Below are 24078 nucleotides of genomic sequence, written 5' to 3'. Positions count from 1 at the left end.
ATATTTTTAGTACATTCTCCGGCAAAAATTGTTGCGTGTCCAATAATGTTACAAATCTCAAAGGGAGTGTGGATACAAATCTGGCTGGGAGCTTTACTACTTTACTCCAAAAATATAGAACGAATTTCGACTGGATCACAATTCACAAAGGAGATTTATATGAATGTCTCGAGCGTTTGTGATATTTCATTGGAGATACCACTCACTACGTTTGATCATATCATTTCCAGTCGAGATGTCTTGGGATACCTTAATGCCATAACATCACAATATATTTTGATAATATTTATTAATGTACGTCACATATATAATACATTATTCTGCAATGTAATTATGTATCTATTGTTCAAAAATATAAAACGAAAAATTAATGGAAGTAAAACTTTTACTTCATTATTTGAGTAATATTTCCCTAATTCGCTTTTTTTTAAATGGACCGGCCCACTACCGAATATTTACAAATTGATTGCGATGAATTAATTATAAAGTGGTCAAAATTATGTCTTACCTCAAGTTATAGCTATTCATATAATGGCTCGATCTCATAAACATAAGCTTTAGTACAAAGAGGAGAGTGAGGTGGGCACTCGAGATAATGTGGTCATTTAAACGGTCTCATTGTTTCTCGTCAAAACCGCATTTTCACGTAAAATCTTTGAACTTTTTACAACCCTCTATTTTACTATTTCTTTATTTTCAGTTTTAGAAAGAAATTTAAGAGCGAAGAATAAACGAAAGTAGTTTAACTGAAAGAAGGACGATGATTTAATAAAGTAATGTCGCTTTTGGAATAAGTTAAAGATAAAATTCAACAAATAACTAGAATACATAAATATACAATTTATTCGTCCATACAACACTATTTCACTGGTCACTCTAATTTTGGAGTCTTGTGACGATTATAATGGCTCTTAACGCAAAATATAACTTGATGTTTAAACACTTTACATATAAATGAAATTAAAATAAATGTTAGTCGTTGAAAGATCCACGACATGCTAATTGAAATTCTGCTTGAGCTAGGCGTGATCAAATTTACATTTTAATCCATTATTAAATCTGTTATAGACCAAACTCAATTACGTGGTTGAAGCAAAATGCATTTTTCATTCAGACATCGTGACACATTTAATTAAGCATAGTCTCAAATTCCGTTACTAGTTTTAGGCCCGCTTTAAAACAAAAATGGTCGTTTAATAGGTCTATACTCGGCATCCTATCAGATACGCATTTTTTCTTAGTACTGTACTGTATCGATAACGATACCTTCTCTATTCAAGAAAACGCGATACAACACAGAAACCGCCTAATTAATAATCAAAGTAATAATTAAATTTAATTACGTATCAATCACTCGAGTAAGGTTTCAATAATGGCCTATAAATATCTATTAAATGTAGGTACGTAATTTAAGACAGCGCATCTCTCGACACCCGCAGCAATCAGCTATGCTATTGGGATTTCGTCATTTAGCGGCCATTGTTTTATCCAAGGTTTAGAATCAGTAATACTGCAAATAAAACAAGTCACTGCGCTAAAAGATGAATCTGCAGTTTTAATAGCTCCTAATCGTAGCTATCAGAATGGTATGCTGATTTTGTATAAGAAATAAAGTTATTCATACATTGCAACATTCTTAAGACGACATGAATATTCATATTAATTCTCAATTTCTATAGAACGGGCGCATCGCGGCCTCGAACTTGAAACTATTAATTCTAACTCAAGCGTAAGGCATGTTAAGTTCGTAATTATGATACATTTCTCGTAAATTAAATAAAAATATATCATTAAAAAACTCAACCAAGCTCTCGTAATTATCTTATATATTTTGGAAGTTACTAGAATAAATAAACACGTGATAAATATTTAGAAAGTTTTGATTCTGTCTAATCAAAAAATGTTGGCGCATGCGTATTACAAGGATCCGTTGCTCTAGACAGGCTCTCAGGGCGCGAACAAGACGTCCAACATCTCGTGCCTATAGAGAGTCTACACGCGATACAGAAAAAGCCCTAGTTTTCCTAAGTTCTCTGACAAATATATATGATGATCCGAGCGCTGTTTTTAGAAGTTCTAGTGGTCTTATGGTAAGTTTTTTCTTTTGTTTATAACTTTATAATTGTAGACATTTAGTTGTTCATTACTAACTACAGTGCTGAAGGGTTTATTGATAACAGATTATTTTAAAATGTTCTCCATATATATTCTGAATAATATAACTCAATAATAATAATTACCCTCGTCAAACTCAAGAACTATTATGTAAAATAGACATAACATACGAGTAGACCATAATATAAAACCTGTCTGAGCTTAGATATCAAACGTTTATCGCAGTTCAAATCGATTCTAGATGTTTTATTGGTTATTTATGACCACTTTTAACTTGAACGAAAAACCCCTTCCGCAATACGTTCGTTTAAAAAGATTTCAGCTGAAAGCACCAGAAGGTACCTGATCGGTTTGAGATCTTGTGGTTCGAGTTGTGGTTAGCATACGTAAATTCTAAAATATAAGATGCATACATCTACTTAGGTATAGAGTAATCAAAGTTGTAGGAAAACGAACAATGCCGAAGCGAAAATAATGAACGAGGCTTATTTTGTGTTAGTCTTTTTACAAAATTCTTTTCTCAACATACGTTCCGCAATTAGACGTATTCTGTACGGAAACTATTGAATATAATAACCAGCTTCAAGTTCTTAGTGATTTAAAATCCATCTCATTGAAGCCGTTATTCAACAGTTTGAATACTGAAAGTATTACCGCAGAATGCTAATTGAATTATTAGAATGCACGTTGCGTTGTTAAACAAAAGCTTTCGAACAAATAAACTGAATGCTACCTTTAATGGTATTTTCATATCGAGTGCAACCAAAGTTTTTTTAAATTGATTAATACTTTGGTACATTTTTATAATTACTGGCTTAAAAACCTAGTCTAGATAAAATTGGAAATTAAAACTGGAATTGGCGAGTTGGAATATGTATAAAGTATCGCGCGATATAATATTATAAAGTAGTCTATATATGTATTTTTTTATTATCCCTAGTCAAGTGGGCGCAGTTATTTGTGTCATATCAGTTGTATCACATTTTCTTTTAATGTACGAGCTACAAAACATAAAAAAGAATCCATAAGTAGAAAGTCGGCGTTCACGCACAAGAACAATTGCTGTGGAAGTTGAAATAAAATTTTGTTTTATAATAAATGCTTTTTGGTGGCAGATGTTAAAAATGTATCTTATCTATTTGTCTTTTTGCAATTTGTTGTACATACGCATTATTTACAGACCTTTTTATACCTATTTTAAAGGTTCATATTTATCTATTAAATTTTCTGAAACCACAGTAAAAGATAAATAGATAATATAATACTTGGCCGTATATTAATTATGTATACATATTGAAACCTCGACAACATCGAGGTAAGCGTAAATGCAAATACTTTTTACATATTCCATACAATCTGAATAATTTCCAAGTGCTTCACAAACCATACCGACATATCAGAATATTATTGATATAAATTCCGTTGCTAATAAAGGTTTAACGGGTATTTTTGTAGCTTCACAATATTTTTTCTGAAGATTCATAAAATTTCTGTTGTGATGAGAAATTTTCATTCCCTTGCTTCAGTAAATGGTAAAGTACAAAAGATTTTTTAATTACGTCACAGCTTACTGTAGACTCTAGCGATGAGGCTAATATTGTACTCAATAGCTTTATTCCTTAATACTCAACACTAATATTATCTTCTTACCTACTCACTCTTTGTACCCTTTTATTTATAACAGTTCCGTCTCTTTTTGTCAATTTGTGTTAACGCTGTAAAGAAAAGAGACAGATGAATAATTTAGTTAAAACAATTGATTTAAGCCAATCCATCCTTGAATTATCTCTTTCATAAATGCGGATTCTAATGACATTTATAATAAAAGATGATGTATCTGAATTTTTGCATCCCCTGAAAACTCTAGTAGTGTTGATGCAGTGTCAGGATCTTCGGATGATGCCTACATGAAGGTTGATTTTGATGACGTTATGCAATTTTCAATCCTGAGATGAGGATCCTGTTCCTGTTGCCTTTGTAGCCGGTCTTTGACCTATCCAGTAGGTACCAGAGGCCAAAATTCATCATGTGTTCATCATAAATCTAGTGGAGATCTTATAATTAAAATAAAAACAATTAGACCCATCTAGTTCAGTTTCTCTAATAAAGAAACCTCAGCTACTTTCAGTGCCTGGTAAAATATATAAGGTGGATAGATATTTACTGTAATGAGATAGGAATTACTGCACAATGTAGTTCGATCGTTCATTGTAGTCCGTAGACCGGAAGTAAGCTGCATACATTGATAGATTAGGATGGAACGTTATTGAAACGCAAGCGAATGCTCAACCTAACATCCTGCATGTTTACAGGATACTTCATCATGAAATTGAGGTTAAACTTGCCCTATTTTAAAGACACAGCAAACCTAAACTTTAATATAATTTATCCACGTTTAACGTAAATGAGAAACATGCTCGGTCGCGCGCATATAAATAAATATTATTAATGTTACACACACGTACAAAACCAATTTTTGAGGCATATCTATCTTAGGATGTACGGTACCCTTTTTACCCACTCATGTATCCGACCTTATTTATTCTTGGTTCTGTGGGCTACATCGAGCTAAGAGTACGCCGAGAATTCGCGCTTGTGATGTACTTCCTAAAATTGTTACATGGCAAGGACAGTAAGGCAGTACTTCAGTACATTAGCTTCAATGTACCTGATGGGTACGTCAAAAACCGACATCTTCCGCCGTTATTTCATGTGCCCACAGCTAGGACTAACCTTCTGAAAAGGGCACATATGATTCAGTGCATTATTTAGTTAACGAATTACATAGGTTAACGGACCTTTTTCATTGTCCGTTGAGTGAACTGGCAAAAGTTCTATTATTTGTTAGTGCCTATAGTAGTTAGTTACTTTCTTGTATTTTTTATTATGAAATAAAAAAAATGTTTTATTATGAGAAATTGAAATAAGAGATACATTAGTTTGTAACAACATGAGAGGCGTTGCATACGAATTCAATAAAATGTTAGCTATCTTTTGCCCGCGAGCAAATCACATCCTTTGCGCTTATCATTCGCTCGATGTCTATTCAAGAAACCTTTTAAGATCTTCGCCCTACGCATTTTAAGAGTATTGAAATTTATGAGTTCCCTTTGAACGCTTTTGACATCAGAGTGACGAAAAGAGTTTCAGATGTTGGATTTTATTTAATTATGCCTCGAAGCAGAATGTTCTGTGAATGTTGCTTGGGTCACGTTTTTAAAGAAATTTTACGACATGTTCTGCTAAAGCTGTGGAAAAGTTAAATGACTTCCTGAAGTTTTATTTGACGATTTATTAAAACACAACTCATAAAATAAGCATTTTAAGAGTTGTGTCAACAACATCATGCCAAAGAATCATTGTCAAAGTGGCCATCGTCATCTATTCGATTTGTGATTTCTAATTTAACCTTTCTAAATGACCTCCATTTATGTAAGGACCGACGACGAATACATATATGTCTTCTCATTGTTACAATATAATAAAATAAAACATTAATAAACTCACTTAAAATATATTGAAAACAACAAGCTCCATTCTACAAGCGAACAATACCAAAAATCTGAGTTGGCATATTACCTGCAATGCAATCTTCTTAAAGAAATTGAAATATTTATTATTAAATGGCTTTTTGCTCGAGCTTCGAAGTTTCAGTTATTTCACCGTAATTTTAGAATAAAATCAATTATCTCTACAACTATACTTTTACGTAATTGATTAGGTATAGCTTTTTGTCATTGTAGTGAGCCAGACGATATCTAGAATGGAATTAGTGGAATAAGTTTGTTGGGTGTTGCCTTTAACATAAACACCAAGATCGATTTATTATTACTTTAAATTCTCGTCTACAACCAATAAGGATTATATAGAAACAATTGTTTCTAGCTTTGATAGCTTTCTATCAGCGCGAACTCCTGTAAGTCAAAAAGGTGTTGGATTTTGATATACCTACGTGGGTGATACTTAGCAATAATTCTGCACTGAATATTATCCTAAGTAAACGTATTATTTTAAATGACCTCTTACCAGACTATTTTTATAATAATGTTAAACCCGCTCGCTGATGCGTTACCTCTGGCTGCTCGGTGGCTTAAAGGGTCATTAGATAACTTGACACGCTGCCAATTAATTATCGAGCGAGATGACGAGTCAATGTCAACGACCATTTTACTGGAAATGCAAACGATTATAGATGAAAGTCAAGTGACCAATGTATTTTTAACTTTTTATCTAAACTATTCAAGCTCACCTAAACCAGTGTAATTACACTGGGTTAACTAAAGGACTTCATAATCGTTTTCTTTAAATAACTTAAACTCTCTCGCTATTTTCTTTAAGTATATTTCATAATATACTGACTTTGTTTTTTTATGAATATGGTAGTTTTATGTATATAATAAAAGTAAATTAATTGAGTAATATTTTTTTAACTTGACTCATACCAATCCTAGGCTTGCCCGTATCTGCTGATAGGTCACTCTCATCTTCCTCTATCATGCGTGGCACAGCATTGCTGTTATCTTCAGTAGTCGCTGTTAAAGGATGCCCCTCGTGCGGATCATCGTTGAGATTGCTATGTCCACGTTTAAACTCGTTAAACCAATTGTAAATAGTGGCACGAGATGGGGCTTCATTAAGAAATGCTAATCGCAGCCTATCATAGCTTTGTTGTTGAGTAAGCCCACAACGAAAGTCATAATAAATCATTGACCGAAAATTTTCTCGCGTTAGGTTCATTTTCACGTGTAACAAGAGTTTTAGATTTGCCGCCAAATCACAAAAACAAATAACCAATGATTGCAATATATTACATTAGGTTACCAAAGAGTTTTTAAATTGAAATTCAAAAAAAGTTTTCTAACTGGCCAGTTCTAAACATTTTCAGTGTTACTTTAGTTCTGTATTAGCATCGGTTTGTATACGTAACAAGTATACGTGATACTTGCCAAACCGATGCTAATACAGAACTAACATAAGTATGAGCCATGCTTTTCATAGCGGCTGCTATTTTTATAGTGGTCACGTCATAAAGACAAAGGCTATTAATCTTATGGAGCAAGTTTAACAGACAATTTACCTGTGTATAGATATTTTATTTCTTCGGTAGCGGGACTTCGCTGATTGTTAACTGTGATACTTTTAATTTCCTGATTTTAACTGTATTTAATGGCCATTTAAGTGCCAATGAGGTATTTGTCATTGCTTGAAACTGTCTTTTTGTCATGTCGAATAGACGGAAGTGTTCATCTATATTTATAATAAAAGTTTAGATTTAGACCCAAATCATTATTTACCTTAAAAATTAACAAAATATAACATTGAATTTATGTAATCCATAGCACATCGTTAAATAAGAATCGGTTTAATGTCGAAAATGCTAGCAACTAGAAACTCGGGGCAGGAATGTGTAATAAACTCGCTGGAATTTGCTTTGAAGTAAAATGCTTCAGGTGGTGTATTACAGGTGTATTCCAATTTCTCAAAACTGTAGGAACAATAATTCGTGCCATATTATTAGTACAACCAGGTGTCTTTGCCGTCCAATTTCGTACACAAATTCGTTACCGCGGCGATCGTTCTCGTAAGAGATGAAATACAAAACAATTTTATCTTTTCTCCTAGTTTTGTTGAGATCGCAACACAAAGGTTCATACACGACACGTATAAGTACGAGCCAAGTCTGAATACAGTCAGGGTCCCTGGGCTGAATGCAGCGAGATACTTATAATTGTAACCTTTGTTTCCATTCTCTAAGAAATTGGATTTACTTATTTTTATCTCAGAAATTCGAGACATGGCACCAAAAATCATTTTTTTACCAAATTGGCCTGTCGTATATCGTTCTACAATGACAACGTCTTCACGTGCCTATCTGACATTTTGTATGACAATGTCATAATAATTACAATCAGCAGTTATATTTTATTAAAATATGTAAAAATACCGTATATAATTATGTGTGATAATGGGGATATCAAATAAAACACAAGCAAAAATAGTATTGAATTCAAGAAATACACTTTCACACTATTTCTAAAATGATTTACAGAATTTAAATGATCCCTCATTATGGTTTTGTATCTACGTATTCAGACATGATGGAAACCGTCGGAATTATTAAAATAACGCATCGAAATGAAATAAAACATCGATGGACAATATAATATGAAAGATGGATAAAAAGGCTTAACAAATGTATGATTTGGAATTATTCGTCGAGCATTATTTACCATACTTTGGTCATGCCCTGATGGCTTTGGGATATATCTTAGAGGAGATTGATAGTTTTCAGCCCCCAGTACCGAGTGCGGTTGTTCTCATCGGTCACCTCTGCGTTCTCACGGACCCTCGAACCTTAACAACAGAACAAGAAAGTGTACGAATTTTGAATATTATATTTCTAATAAGTAATCTACTAGTATTCGTATACGATTTTGTTCTGGCTCTGGAGTTCAATATGCCGCCTATAAATGAGCTAGATCAATATATGGGATAGGACCTAATTTCAATGTTTGAAATTTAAATATTTTACTATATAGAGCTCATTGGCGATCTGTTCGAGTAACATTAGTGTAGTGTGATTTAATTTGTTTCCAATAACTTTGCTGTTGTTTTATAAATAAAATTATTATCCCCAATCGAACCTGTTTCATATAATCATTTTATGTCAAATTATAAAATAGAAAGTTCTGATAAGTGTCTATTGTAGGTTTTATTGGTTATGTTATGATAAACAGGCATATGCCCCTGAAGGTCTGGGTTCGAATCCCTTCGACACGATAATTCTTCGAGGGGAAGGTCAGTTAATAAAAAAGTTTATGATATAGATAACCAGATAACGGGGATTCGGAATTTCGTATTTATCGTTTTTGCATAAATGACCTGAAGAAAAACCAGAATTAACAAATGCAAACACAGTTGTTGTACTAAAGCCTCATTGTCAAACTGTTATCTGAAAGTGAGTTGACAAATTGTATACTTCGGTGAAGAGTTCTCTTTTAAAAGAGGTTCTTGCGAGCAATGAGAGCACGAAATCGCGGCTTTGTCGCTTCACTTTCAAATAAATTATTGAAACTCGGGAAATACACTTTAAAATCCAATGCTTAAATTGAAGCTGAAAATTAATAATTAGCTCTTTATTGAATATTATTATATTATAATTTTTTTTATAATACAACATACATACAACCCTTAATTGTAACCCCTCTATGATCAACCCCTATTTTTTATTATAGTAGATAGTTATTTTTATTGTACTAAAAAAATGTTTCCTAGAAATCATATACTGTAAGTATATAATTACGATATAAGATATAAGGCAAAACTACGTTTGCCGGGTCGGCTAGCATAATAATAATAATTAACATTCGAAAATCCTAATCCACATTAGAAGTATCTATATTTATTCGCATATGATGTAAAGCAGGGTTGTCCTAGTGGTTTTAGCGTGCGACCTTTATCCCTGAGGTGCTATGAATATAATATGAATAATTAGGTATGAATAATTGCTGTGTAGCAAGATCGCTTGTAAGCATTTCTTTATCGGAGCTGGATGTATTCGATAGTGGGCTGATCTGATTTTAAAGAAAGCATTCTTACGCGCCAAACTCGTACCTAATCCGCTTTATTGATGGTAATTTTTTTAAACATTTATGTTTACCTGTAATGTCATACATTTTAGATAAAAGCGGTTGTAACATTAACCGTAGAAGTAGTATTATGTGGTGAACTTCAATAAATAAATAAATATGAGAAGGAATTAACACCCGCTCGTAGGGTGATGGAACCAAAAAGTCGAGGGCGCGTGTAATGCACAGAAGGCTGTCTTACTTGCCAATTAGAAAAAAATACTATAAAATAGATACAAAAGCCCAGAAGCATCACTGTTTTTTTTATTGATCATGTTTCATCTCAACTCCTATATAAATTGGAAATATTTCAAATAGACACCTTAACAATTAGTTAACTAGTACTTTCTTATGTGATCAAGTATGTGCTCCAGATAAAATGTAGGATCTATATAAAAGTACTAAAATTCTAAGGAATTTCATAATTTAGATTTTTAGAACAGGGGGGGCAAGCTATGAATTCTATCAATACCAGAGGGCTCGTTGCTTGCCTTTTAAGATTTAGTACGATCTTTTCCTTGCGTTAAAGTCATCTACATTGTTAACAACTTTATAGCTAACACAAATATTTTCTTACCAAATAGAAGAGTGGTGGAATTGTTACAGCACAGCTGATGTCGACCACCAACATTCAAAAAGATCCTTTATATATATAATGTACAAAAATTATTTAAAAATTGTTACTTGCTGTAGGTTTAGTTACTTTGTAAATAAACTTTTCTACTAAAGATAGATTAAGTTGCCGTACATTTAGGCAAGAGTTTATCACGGTTCGTTAGGAGTTTACTAAGCTTTCCAAAAACTTTTCTCGTCTTTTTCTTAGGAAATTATAAGATATGGGCTTCAGCTCCTCTAACGTTGAATAACCGAGACTCTTATTGGCATTAAATAGCCATTTTAGTTTACCCTGCATTCTTACATTGCTTTGCGAAGATGATTCTTTAAGTTATTATAAGTTTTAATATGTAGATACATTTTTGGAACGAAGTTCCTTATCGCGCGTTGTGAAAGGGGACGGAAAAAATTGTTACGAAAAGTTGTCACGACACTTTTTTGCTATTTGCTATTGTAATACACCGGTTCTCGTCCGATCACCGAAGTTAAGCAACGTCGGGCGAGGTCAGTACTTGGATGGGTGACCGCCTGAGAACACCTTGTGATGTTGGCTTTTTTTTTCGTCGTAAGATTGGTGTCGAGAAAATCTATCATACTGTTATGATACCAATTAACATATTAATTAATCGAAAGGAATTTCGTTCCATCCGGGTGTCCCTTGACACCTCTAAAGTTTTTTTATATGATATAGAACGGATTTGTTTTTAAAAAATGAAGTTAAGATGGCTTACTTTCATATTTTTTTTGTATAAAATGATTTCGGTATTTTCAGCAAAACTCGTCTAAGTGAGCACTTAAAATCGTAAGTAGGTGCTCGGAGACTGAGGATCTTGCGAAAAATACATCTTTTTATTTTTCATTGATGTCACACTCACTTTAACGAGACCCGAAACAATTAACATTCGATAAATTAAGTTATAAGAACGTTTTAAGTTGTGTCTGGTTATTCGTAAAATGTAGATAAATAGGAGTTACATTATAGGGATCTAACTACAAGAGTAATACAGAAAACTTCTGTTCAGAACAATATTATTATTCTAATTTGATCTATAAATCAACTACTAGCTAATTATATCTTTGTTATCTGTATCTGTAACTCCTCAACCCCTGGTGAAACAACAAATGTTTTCAGGTGACATTTCGTGTTGTTTGCTTGTCTATACATCCTTTATCATATATACATAACAATAATAGCATATAAAATTTGTTATAAACGAACTTAAAAGTGAGTATTTGATATAAGTAGAGCGTGCAATCATTTTGATTCAGTGTGAGCATATGAAGCAATCACAGCGTGCCAGGGTCCAATTAGAATTACGGGAATTGGAACAGCGATGAACGTCTTCATAATATTAAACTTATATCTTGGAGATTTTTCTGTTTCTGCAATATAACAAATTTAAATAATTTTATTTTTCAAATAAAACAGCAAATTCGCTTTCTATTGTTCCTATAGCATAAAATTCATTGGAAAATGTCGGCTACACGTGTAGTAAAGTGTACACAACACTTCCCATGAATAAATATTTCGTAACCTTTCAAACCGCGGAGCTATCAAGGAATGCTTTAACATAATCTAAAATAAAAAGCCCTTTCGCGTACATCTGCCGCAGAGCTTATGAATATAATTTTTATCGTTTTTGAAAGGTTTTAGGTTTTTTCTTTATCTAAAATAAGATACAAATCAGTGTAAAGGATAATAATCGAAATACGTTTAAGCCCTACCCAAAAAGGTACGAATAAATGTCAAGTTTGTGTGTATATCTTGGATGTCACAAATGTTGTCATTAATTTTTTTTATAGAACATACAAAAAATCGGGCAGGAGGCTGATATCGCCGCCCATAGAGGTTCTCGACCGCGAAACTGAACGTCGTACGATATGTCAAAGCCAAGTATTCCGATGCTGGCTGTGACTTTAAAAAAAAAGTGTCTTCGAAAAGAGGAATAACGAAAAAGGGAAACGAAAACGTTTTTAGCGGAAAACGCGCAAACTTGTGTATTCTTGGGGTTAAATTGTACCAGGTTTAGTTCAGGACATGAGTAAGGTATACAATGTCACCAGCTGAGCGATCACTGACCATCTCTAACTAGCTGGTGGCCCTCTAGATACTGATTTTGGAGAACAAGGAGGTTATAGCTATTGAGCAATAGTTCGACGGATCAGAGCGATCGCCTTTGTAGGGGACGGATGTATTGAAGCGTTCTTGTAGCACTTCAGGACAGTGCCGAACGAGTACAGACCATTCGTGTCAGGTCAGATGGCAAAGAGAAGTCGTGAAAAGCGAGCCAGTCGGCGTGATGGGCGTTTATGTCGCCAAGTATCACGATTACGGCGGACGCGACCTTTTCGAACAGGAAATCTATAGCCATTTGGATGTACTCAATGAGTCGGTCAGCCGGCATCTCCGCTATGGGATGTTGGGCTCCCGCTAAGTGAGTCTCACTCAGGATGAACCTATTGCATCACTTCACGCCGGTTTTGCCCCGGTCGTGCCTGCCCATTTGGCTGAAGCCATCGGGCTTGCTATAGGGAACTGGAAAGGGGTTGACTAACTAAATTAAAATAATCTCTGTCACAGGTCATTTCACCAGTCGATTGGTCGATTTCACCGACGCCGGCAACTTTACTAAATTATTTAAAGTTTTGAACAAATAACAGTTTTATTCCGACTGTAAAAAGATTTCAGATATTACTGATTTTTTTGTGTGATAATAGTTTTAAGATATTTCTTAAAAAATGGAGCGTAATATATGATAAATACCAGCTGAGATAAACTGTCAACAGATCAACGATATTCTAGCTCTAAATTAGTAAAGGAATAGCGATCGTAAATGTATTTGTTTGGAAGATTAAATGAGATTGGCGCTACTTTTATTATTATCAGTCAAAGATGACGGCCGAGAGCTACGAAACTTTGATTGATGAGTCAAATAAGGACTAAAACAAAAATTAACGAAATTGTACGATTAGAGTTTTACTTATTTTAAAAACTAATTTTTTAATAACTCTTCTCTCTCCTCCTCTTTTATAAAACGAAATCACTTCCCTATTTTACTTTATCACGGCGTAAAGTACACTTGCAATAAACCGTGAAATAAGTAGGTACTTTAGATAGAACAATAGTTGACTACGTTTAGTTTAAATGAGTAAAGTCATACTCATTATACATTGGTTTTCTTGAATTTGAACATCCCTGTTAAACGAATAAAAAATATATAGAAGGAACCCTTAGAAAACTGTTTAGTAAAGAAACATGTATTGTCCACAAAATATATTAAATATATTTTCTCATAACCAGGACAAAAGTTGATGCGAAGGGAGCGGTCTACTTGACAACTGAAAATGGAACATTTCCCATATCACTGACATCCTTAGACCCCGACAGCTCGACGGAAGATTTTCCAAAGATTTTCTCAGCAACAGTTGAAAATCGTGAAAACGAAAGTGCACTTTGGCATGAAGCACAAGAGGATATGTTACTCACTTACTTTAATACCACGTTCAATGAACTGAACAAAACCGAATACGACGCAAAGGTGAACCAGAAACGTAGCATCAATGATGCGGTATCGAAAAATATTACAGTGGTTTTAGAAAACTTATTGAAGAATTATGAGAAGTCACAGCTCCCGACACACGGGAAAGGTCAGTGAAATATTAATCGTTTTAGTATTATTTAACAAAGAGCAGTGTTGGCCTAGTGGCTTCAGCGTGCGACTTTCATCCCTGAGGTCGTAGGTTCGATCCCCGGCTGTGCACCAATTGACTTTATTTACTAACGGTGAAGGAAAACATCGTGAGGAAACCGACATGTCTCAGACCCAAAGGTCAACGGCGTGTGTCAGGCACAGGAGGCCGATCACCTAGTTGCCTATAAGATTAAAAAAATATCATGAAACAGATACAGAAATCTGAGGCCCAGACCTAAAGAGGTTGTAGCGCCGCTGATATATATTATTTAACAAAGTCAATTTTATTATAATTCTTATTTAAATAGAAAATTAATTCTTGAGCTTATAAAGAAACATTAGTTTTAAGTTTATTCGTTTAATGTTAACCTCATTTAGGTACAGTTTAATATATTTGATCACAAGATTCCCATCGCTAAATCATATTTCTTTTCGTATTAGAAACTGCAGCAACCAAACTCTTTAAATTTATTTAAGTGTTATATCTATTTATTTTTAATTATTATTATTAAAATCTAAGGTTGTGAGTTTAATAATAATAAAAAATATATTTTCAGGTTACCCTACAGTGGTCCAAACTAATATTCTCATACGCAGTATGGGTCCGGTGTCTGAACTAGACATGGTACGTTTTGTCACAATATTAATTACGTTATTAAAGTTTTGTTACAATATTCAGTACATTTGATCTCGAATCGAGTCGGAATAACTTTCAGGATTATTCAATGGACTGTTATTTCCGTCAATACTGGCGAGACACGCGCCTGTCGTTCCTCGGCCCAATACGATCATTGTCACTATCTATCAAAATGCTGGAGAGGATCTGGCGACCCGACACGTACTTCTATAATGGAAAGCATTCTTACGTTCACACAATAACTGTACCCAATAAGTTGCTACGAATTAGCCAACACGGCGACATATTATATTCTATGAGGTAATAATATATTAAATTGTTTAATGTATTTTCTACATGTTTTAGTATAAATATAGGTACGAGTAGAATAAACGAGATAAAGTTTATAAAATATAGAATAAAACCCAGTTTATAATTTTATTGCTTTTAATTGTGTATGTTTTTTTAATTCTAAATATTTGTAATATACAATACTAAAAATATAAAACAAAAATAGGGAAATTGTATTGATCATTTAATCATTATTGTGATAAAAATAACGTAAATTTTGTAATTGAAAGCAGACTTAATTGAATTTATATTGTTAGGCTTTGAGGATTAATGTCTATTGCACAAAGCCAATCAATTGTTTGGAAAATAGTTTTTCCAGCGCATATCTATTATAATGAAGATAAGCTTTTCATTAAAGCGCTTACTTTCGTTTAATTAAAAACTACTTCATTCTAGCTTTATTGGACAATTATATTGATTTTAGTTTACGCGGGTGTAAGAAAAACAGTGTAAGTACACAACCATTCAGTGTACTTAGTACGTAGTAGATGAAAAGTGCTATATCAAATAATCAATCAAAAAGTTGAAAATTAAAAAAAGTTGAATAATTGTCTCGTGCTTGGCGCTCCATTAATTTCGTCGACGCTTAAAACAAAGTCCGCCATTTTAATTGGCAGCGAGAAGAATGCGCCCACTCAGATTTCAGAACTGATTGCTTTAAGAGTTGAAAATCATTAATTATTTTATAATTTAATAAATTACTACCTAATACGGTGCTTGACTTTTAATCTAATAAAACTTTAACTATTTTTCAATAATTAATCTTTCATTATTTACATCGTTTATTATTTAAAAAGCAATTTAAAAGCTTTTTAATTATTTCAATGTCAAAAAATTAAGTTAATCTAATTTTTTAAATAGTGCAAACTTTTTTGATATTTCTCTCCAGTACTCAAACCTGGTTTGTAGCTTATACGGGCCTAGTAGGCTATAATGAACCCGTATTTCAACAGATTGACTATTAAGGCCAAGTGTCCAATGGAACTTCGAAATTTCCCAATGGATCGTCAGTCGTGTCCGCTTATCCTTGGAAGCTGTGAGTACAAACCCTATCGATTTTTGATAATCGCCGATCTGAATTATTAGAGCGTGCTAAATCTGGTGGAACACAACAGATCGTATTGATAATTGAGCGTATGTTTTGACGAACAGAATTCAGATTTAAACCGATTTGTATTGTAGTAATATTTACTAGCTTAAAAAAAATACCAAAGCATCTTCTAATCTAATCCTTTATTGAATGTACAGGCATTTTTTAAAGTAGGTAATCGACTGTATTTCAATTATTATTTAACTGGAAAACAAATTGTGTGTTCTAATAAGATGCGCATGGGCCAATAATCCACAGCAGATTAAGTAATTAATATTTAGTGAAGTAATAAAGTGTTCAGTTGTAGAGGTGTATCTATTTTGTTGATTAGTGGCTGCATGGTTCAATTGGGCCAATTGAAACATCGTAGTCGCGATGCGTTGTGTACAAAAGTTACAAAAGTTTTCAGCGACCCTTGGTATTTTAAAGACTGAGATTGTATTGTTAGGAACAAAAGGAATATTCTATTTTCATAAATAATATAAAGTTTATTTATTTATTACAAAAGAGAATGAAACAGACATACTAAATACTAGTAGAGATAGATCCTACAAAATGTTCCCAGTGAAATAAAGAAATTTTATTTATACTTAAATTTAAGGTTAGCGTTGGGTTTATTAACCTCAAGAATGTATAAAATCAAAAAAATTGTTTAGATAGTTTTGTTACTATTAAGAACAGTAGAAATCGTCTGACTTTAATACCGATACTACTTTTTGTATATTGAACTTCTATCTTTACAATTATTATTAAACTAAATTAGTATTTATTCAGATGAAAAAACATTAATACAATGAATAATTTCGCAGACGCATACTCGAACCAGCAGTTGGTCTACCAATGGCAGAATTCCGAAAGCGTAAACTTTGTCCCAGGCATGACTTTGTCTCAGTTTGATCTCATCAGCTTTCCATACAGGAACTTTACTTTTACAAGACGAGAAGGTAAGCCACACATTATGATTTACCTTTATTGTTAAATAAAATTAATAATGTCCTCCAAGCCGATTTTAAGCTAAAACCTCACGATCTGCAGTGGAATATATTAACCGCTGGAAAACTTTGAAAATTGATAGGTATTAAACGTTGATAATCTTATAATTATTGTGGGTAACCCAGAATGAAAGCTACCTTAAATTCTTTAACGTTCTTAAAACTTATATCATTAAGTTAATATAAATGAATATGAAAGTCATAATAACAAGTATTGGGAAAGAGATAGCCTAAATAAATAGGGGTGTCTCAAATATTAGCTGACGAGTTCCTCTCTAGAATAAGTCACGTTAATAATCGAGTAATCAATGGTTTTTCCTATTCGGTTCCCACATAATAATACTCTCAATCATTTCACTCAGAAAGGTTTTTCTCATACGAATGTATATACAGCAACTATGGACGAAATATTATCATTTTGCTGTTTTACGTAACATAAGAACTAATTTTTTTACTGTCACTTATCTATAATAAACTTGTCTGAATTAAATTTTATTGTGCATAATATATTTTTTTCTTTCGTTAAGGACTAGATTTTATGAGATTTTAACTAGTCTTTTATTCACATACCAAAATAATAAATAAAAATGGTAACGATGTAAAGACGAAAGTCGGAAACGAAGTCTCATAACAGTCGTTAAAGTAAAAAGCATAAATCATAACAATTATTTGAATACTCGAAGATCGTTGTCATACTTTCATAAAACTTATAAAATTGAAGTCAGATCGAAGCCTCGATATCGGTTTCCTCTCCTCACAACGGCCTCCCTAATCACGGGCTGCCGAGATTTCCGATTTAATGCGATTCCGCACATTTACACAACCTTGCCGAGTATGCTTTGAATAAAACAATTTATTCATAGTTTATGTCTTTGCATTAAACGCTTTTTAAAGAAAAAATACAGGGTGAGTCAAAAGGAAAGTTCATATTTAGTTGATCGATTAAAAAAATTTAAATCGTGTATCAAATAAATATAGTTTAAAAAAAACTATAAAACACGCTTTTTAAGCACATCAAACTAAAAAGTGAAAAATAATTCCTAATTTAGGCTGAAAATGGTAATGAACAAAAAATACTGGTTTTATTGTGAAAAAGCGTGGGTTGCTCGATAGAAAAATATGGCACAGAGCAACCCACGCTTTTTCACAATAAAACCAGTATTTTTTGGCGTGCTTTGTGGACTTAAAAAAAATTTCATTGTTTTTTCGAGATAAACCTATGAAATTATTATACTGTCGTTGATTCTTTATAAGTGTACAAGTGTTTGAATTAAATCTGTCCGTTTAAAGTCGGTCAAAATCGAGTCCGAAGGAGTCGGTTACATACATACATACATACAGGTGAAGCTAATATAAAGTGTGTAAAAAAGTGTTTATACATTATTAAAGTACACATTTTGGGAATTTATTTCTTAAAAATAATACCGTCCAAATGTAGACCCTCGCGTTCACGGCCCTCATTTAATCGAACAATAAAATTTAAAAAGTATGGGCCGATAATTCCCCGCGCTGACATCGCATCCCGTACAGTCACTATAGGCGAATTAAGGGGCTTGCATTTCGGATTCGTTGCACTCGAGTAGCGGAAATTCTGCTTATTTACGTGTCCATTAAAATGAAAATGAGCTTCATCCGTAAACAAGATGTTGGTTAACGTTGAAAAGCGCTCGGTTACCTGATTTACGAAGTCAAGCCCCTGACTAGCATCTTGGGGCTTTAATTCTTGCACCCATTTAATATCGGCGGGATGCAGCTTTAGGTCTTTGCGTAAAATGCGATATAATGAAGGGCTATGCATACTTAAAGCACTAGCGTATATAAAGCATAAATGTAAACTTTCTTTTGAGACTTCTGTTATATAAAAGCATTTTAAAAAGAAACCATTTTTATAACCAAGTCTGCCAATTATTAGAAAATTAAAATAAAATGCAAATCTCCAAAATACAATATTGAAAGACTTTCCTTTTTACCCAATAATTTAATTTTTACCTCTATGTGGCGTATACAATGTAATATGTAAACATTACATCGATCTTTAAGTGTTCTCCGAATATAGCCTTCGGGGACATGAATTGGCTTTCACGCTTCACAAAAATTACATTTTCCCGTACTAAATGGTAAAATTCAACGAATCTTATGATTCAAATATTATTTTTCCAAATATAACGCTAAACAAGAAATCTAGGACTATTTTACTACCGCATTGTTTAGTAACGCAAATGACGCATCATCATGGTGATCATGTAGTCAGTTTATGGAAATAAATTATTATTTTAACTATTATCAATGCTTATCGGTGTAATGTCTTAGGCAAAGCGTCATTTTAATCTGGGCTTCAGTAGTCAAAGTTTTGCAAGTAATTAGTAGATACTATTATAGTCCTAATTGCCTCGAGCCCTCCCAAAGGTAATATAGCAATCTCACGTGCATACTGCACTGCAGTCGTCACTTCTCATTCGGATAATTCATATTAAATTTGCATTGCTATATCATTAGGACAGGGTATCAATTATGTTTATACTTTACGTACACATCTATATTATTCTATAGTATACATAAGATATAATACTATTTAATAAAACGTTTGAATAAGTTTATTACGTGCAGGTGATTTCTCGGTGCTACAAGTGTCATTTAATCTTCAGCGACACACGGGATATTTTCTAATTCAAGTGTACGTGCCCTGCATACTGATTGTTGTTCTGTCTTGGGTGTCGTTTTGGATACATCGAGAGGTGAGGTTATTGCGATCATAAACATTTGCTTCCAACCGTATCTCTGATTGTAATTGAAAGGGAATGCAAAAAATCTAAATGTCATGTTACATAAAAATGTAACAAAATCGCATTTACTTCCATTAAAGCTATGTTTTAGCCATTATATTTTATTTAAAAGCTATTTCGTCGCTAGATATAATACATAGTTTTGTGACTTATATTTATTGCAATATAGTATAATAATTAATGTGACATCTAAATTCAAGGCTACGTCGGACCGTGTGGGCTTAGGCATCACGACGGTGTTGACACTGTCCACAATAAGCCTAGACTCGAGGACCGATCTTCCAAAAGTCCGTTACGCAACTGCCCTCGATTGGTTCTTATTGATGAGCTTCTTCTATTGTATCGCAACCTTGCTCGAGTTTGCGGGAGTACATTATTTCACTAAGGTAAATAAATTGACAGACATTTGCGTTATCGTTGTATTTCCTTATCAATAATTTATTTTATTAACCTGCTATTATTCGTGGAAACGCTATGCGTAAGTGTGTGTCTATGTACAAAGTTGATGTAATACAAACTACAAATTATTTATTTGATATTAATAACATGATCGTTTATACCCTTTCTAACATTTACAGGCATTCCAAGAACCGCCTGGTTTTAAAAACAAGTTATAAATTAATTTCTAGGTAGGATCAGGTGAAATAGTAATCGATGATTCTGAGTGGGAAGAATTAATTGAGGAAGTCGGAGGTGACGCGTATGCAGCTCGACAGCTCGCTGCTAGAAGAAGAAGTTCGGCTAGATCTGCAAATAATTATGTAAGTTGAATTAAGTGTGTGTATTGATTAATTGTTTTAGCTAGATTATATGTACATACCACATCGGATGTCAATAATATGATTTATTGTTTTTTCAGAGTCCCTCATTACCAGCCCAAAGTAATAGTTCTGCGGATAGCGATCTTCCTCAGGTTCAAGAAGAACATCCATGCGTCCGTCTCACCATGGAACGGACTACTCAGACTGAGAACAGGGTTCCGCGATGGCGTCAGCTGTTGTACTGCCTCGCGGGTGATGACCAGTATAGACGTCAAAGGCAGCGAGAAGCCGGTACACTGTATATAATTATTTACCCTCTTGGATTGACTTAGCTTCTCCATGGCTTATTTAACCATGCTAGTTAACAAGGACCTCATTGTTCAACTCACTTGAAAAATTAACTGTCTTTTTAGGCTATTTATATTATTAAACAGACAAGATATTATGTTCTCCCGAAGAGTCACACACAGTATAAAACAGAATTTTTTACACTACTTTTCACTTAATATATATTATGTAGTTGGATAGTGTGTTCTAGATTTTGGTATTTGTAATACGTGACGAACAAATGTTAAAGATTTATTTTAAATTTAAACACTTGTAAACAGGAAAGACATACTTTTCTATGTAGCGCCCAAATTGAATTTTCCTTTTGTTTATGAAAAATAATATGAATGAATGTACTCCCACGTAAAGTTTTTAATTTAAGAAATGACTCATTAAATAAAATACTTACTTTTTTTAAATATATTCGGAATTTATAAAATATTATTATTAATGGAGTATGACATAGTGAATTTTTAAATGTCAATTTTTTTTTCAGGGAACCGCGGTCACATAAACAGTGTATCTCACATTGACAAAGCCGCTCGCGTGTTGTTCCCGGCATCATTTGCTTTACTTAATTTATTCTATTGGATGATATATGCCTTCACCGACGATGACTTCGCTTGGAGCGATAACCCTATTAATAGAGTGTAAAACCACTGGTTCATCACTCATTCCCGAAGGAGGCCGACAATTGGTAAAAATAAGGTTCAAATCAAAAAAAAAAATCGAAATGTGTGATTGTTTTGTGTGACGCTTAAGTTGTGTAACGTTTTTAACAATTGAACAAAAAGTAAAAAAAATATATAGGAAATGCATTTCATACTCAGCTGTCGTACTTTATATCGATATTTGCAAACAAATTGCGTAATTGAAATTTGTTTGTTTTTAGCTGCACTTTAAATTAGTTACGTTCGAAAATGTATAAGGGCTTATTATAAAACGTGGGTTGAAGATAGTATCGTGTTTGTAACCATAGTAACGATATTATTTTCGTGTAAAAACATATGTCAACATGTCCACGTTTTATATTAATTCCCAACAAACCTCAATGTTAAGTGGGCAAATAAATAAATTTGACTTTTCACACATAATTTTATTCGCTGTAGAGTTTGAAAAAATACAAAGGATTTAAGAAAGTAAACGTATAATACATAGTTTTAAGACAGTACAGTACGTTGAGCTTTCTCGATGTACATAGGTTACTTTACTTGTAAATAGCACGAATAACATATTTTGACCGTAGAACAAGCTACTTTAAATAGTATTAAAAATCGCAATCGTTTTGACAGAAATAACGATCAAAATGTGTCATCTGAAGACTAAGAGAGCTAAGGCTTTTTAGATTTGGTCCGTCAATCGAAGTCTGCTTCGAGAATTTCTCATTTATATAGTGAATAGACACTTTCAAGGCATTCGAAATACAAGTGGAATGTAAGGCTTTTATCATAAGTTTGAAGATCAACATAGAGAAGGCATAGTGGAATATCAAAAATTTCATTTTGGAAATGTATCAATAGACAAGACGATTTTATTTATTAATCGCATCAGGATCATACCGGGTGTTCAAAAAATACTTTTGAAACATGCACTTTCAATAATTACATCACTATTTGTCTTTTTACAAAACGGGTTTGAGACACCCGGCAAATCCATAATTGTCACTTAGACCAATACTTGAACTGGGAATTAGGTAATTTTAAATGGTTAGAAAGTATAAAAGTACAAACATATATAAAATACAGACATTTGGGAGAACAGTGTGGCAAGAAATGTTAGATTTTATCTTACAAAATAAACGAAGGATATACACAACGGAATCCAAAGAACAAATGTTGAATATATAATATAATACATATGCATGGTTAGTGCAATAACTCTTGAAATCAATGAGTCACTAACTCTTGTCTCTCGAATATTATCCTACCTCGACTGAGTTTGTCGAGCGCCCTCTGGTGCTTTCGCGAAACAATAACATTTCATTTTTCATAATTTCATAAAATAATTTGATAAAACATATTTTGTAAAAAGACAAATTATCTTAATATACTAATTCTATAAATCTAAGCATTCTGCTTCATAAAACGTGAACTAAAAATACCGTGTTGATTTTATTTACATTTTGTAACGATTAGTCCACGTTTTATAATAGGGCCGAGTGGTTTATAAATATGAGAAGATTTGATGGGTTAATATTTGGGCGGGGACTTAACTTGCGCTGGCATGTACTTTGAACGTTATATTTTCAGTTTCTGTTATTAATTAAATAAAACACATTCATCAACATCAACAAAATAGGAATAACTTAAAATATCACAATTCCATTATATTATACGTATACTTTAATGACTCATCAATAATGGCAACGAGTAGAAGAGGTCACCATATTGAATAATTTATGGTTCAAATATAGCTGTGGTTTAGTAAAATCATTATTAAATAAACTTAAAATAATCACTTTTAAAGAAAAACATTTTAATTGCCTGGGTTAACTGATTTTTTAAATATTTCATTAGATTGTGTTATTCATATATGACGTTTGCATTATTTATACTTAAGATACATAGATATATATCATTACTTACGTAAAAAATCTCTGTTTTTTGAAGTTATACTTCTTTTGAAGCGTTAGGGTAAAATGATGAGAGTAAATTTTCACGATGCGCGCGCATTCACATTTTCACAAAAAACCGACACCCTGAAGTTAGCTATAGTCAACATTTTAGATTTTTCTATTGTTAGTGTCGTTTTTTCTACAAACGTAGAATAAATTTTTTGAAAAATCTTGTTACGCCAAAGAAGTATAACTTCTTACGCGCGTACATAAGTACACACACGTTTTTATTTTCTCCATTAATTTAAATATGTGTGTGTTTTTTATTTAGAACCATACATCTAGTATACTCAAGTGGGTGAGCACTAGAATCACAAAAGCCGAAACATCGAATGCAATTTAAGAACATCGCCTCGAGCGGGCCTTTACTGTATACACAATTACGCTTTATTGCTAAATATTCGTCTCGACAATAAATATTCCTATCGTTCTGGCAGAACGTTTAACTCTTCATTCGCGCTCAATAATAAATAAGTCAATCTTCAATACACCGA

General features: G+C 33.0%; 1 protein-coding gene across 1 annotated transcript; it reads left to right on the top strand.

The window, feature by feature from the left end:
- Positions 1–1979: 1979 nt before the first annotated feature.
- LOC125061575 (gamma-aminobutyric acid receptor alpha-like) lies at positions 1980–23098 on the top strand. Its single transcript, XM_047667054.1, has 11 exons — positions 1980–2090; positions 13660–14006; positions 14608–14675; positions 14767–14987; positions 15971–16053; positions 16917–17051; positions 19707–19834; positions 20083–20268; positions 20512–20643; positions 20742–20934; positions 21467–23098. Exons 1-11 carry the CDS (start codon positions 2047–2049, stop codon positions 21622–21624), a joined length of 1695 nt encoding a protein of 564 aa, XP_047523010.1. The 5' UTR covers positions 1980–2046; the 3' UTR covers positions 21625–23098.
- The last annotated feature ends 980 nt before the right edge of the window (positions 23099–24078 follow it).

This window comes from Pieris napi, chromosome 23 (assembly GCF_905475465.1).
Source record: "Pieris napi chromosome 23, ilPieNapi1.2, whole genome shotgun sequence".
NCBI lineage: Eukaryota > Metazoa > Arthropoda > Insecta > Lepidoptera > Pieridae > Pieris > Pieris napi.
This window is presented reverse-complemented; position numbering and strand designations above follow the sequence as displayed.

Coding starts and splice junctions, on each gene's coding strand:
- LOC125061575 (XM_047667054.1), top strand. CDS start 2,047: ATGATGATCCGAGCGCTGTTTTTAGAAGTTCTAGTGGTCTTATG. Junction 14,676..14,766: donor CGGTGTCTGAACTAGACATG/GTACGTTTTGTC, acceptor AATAACTTTCAG/GATTATTCAATGGACTGTTA. Junction 20,269..20,511: donor GAGTACATTATTTCACTAAG/GTAAATAAATTG, acceptor ATTAATTTCTAG/GTAGGATCAGGTGAAATAGT.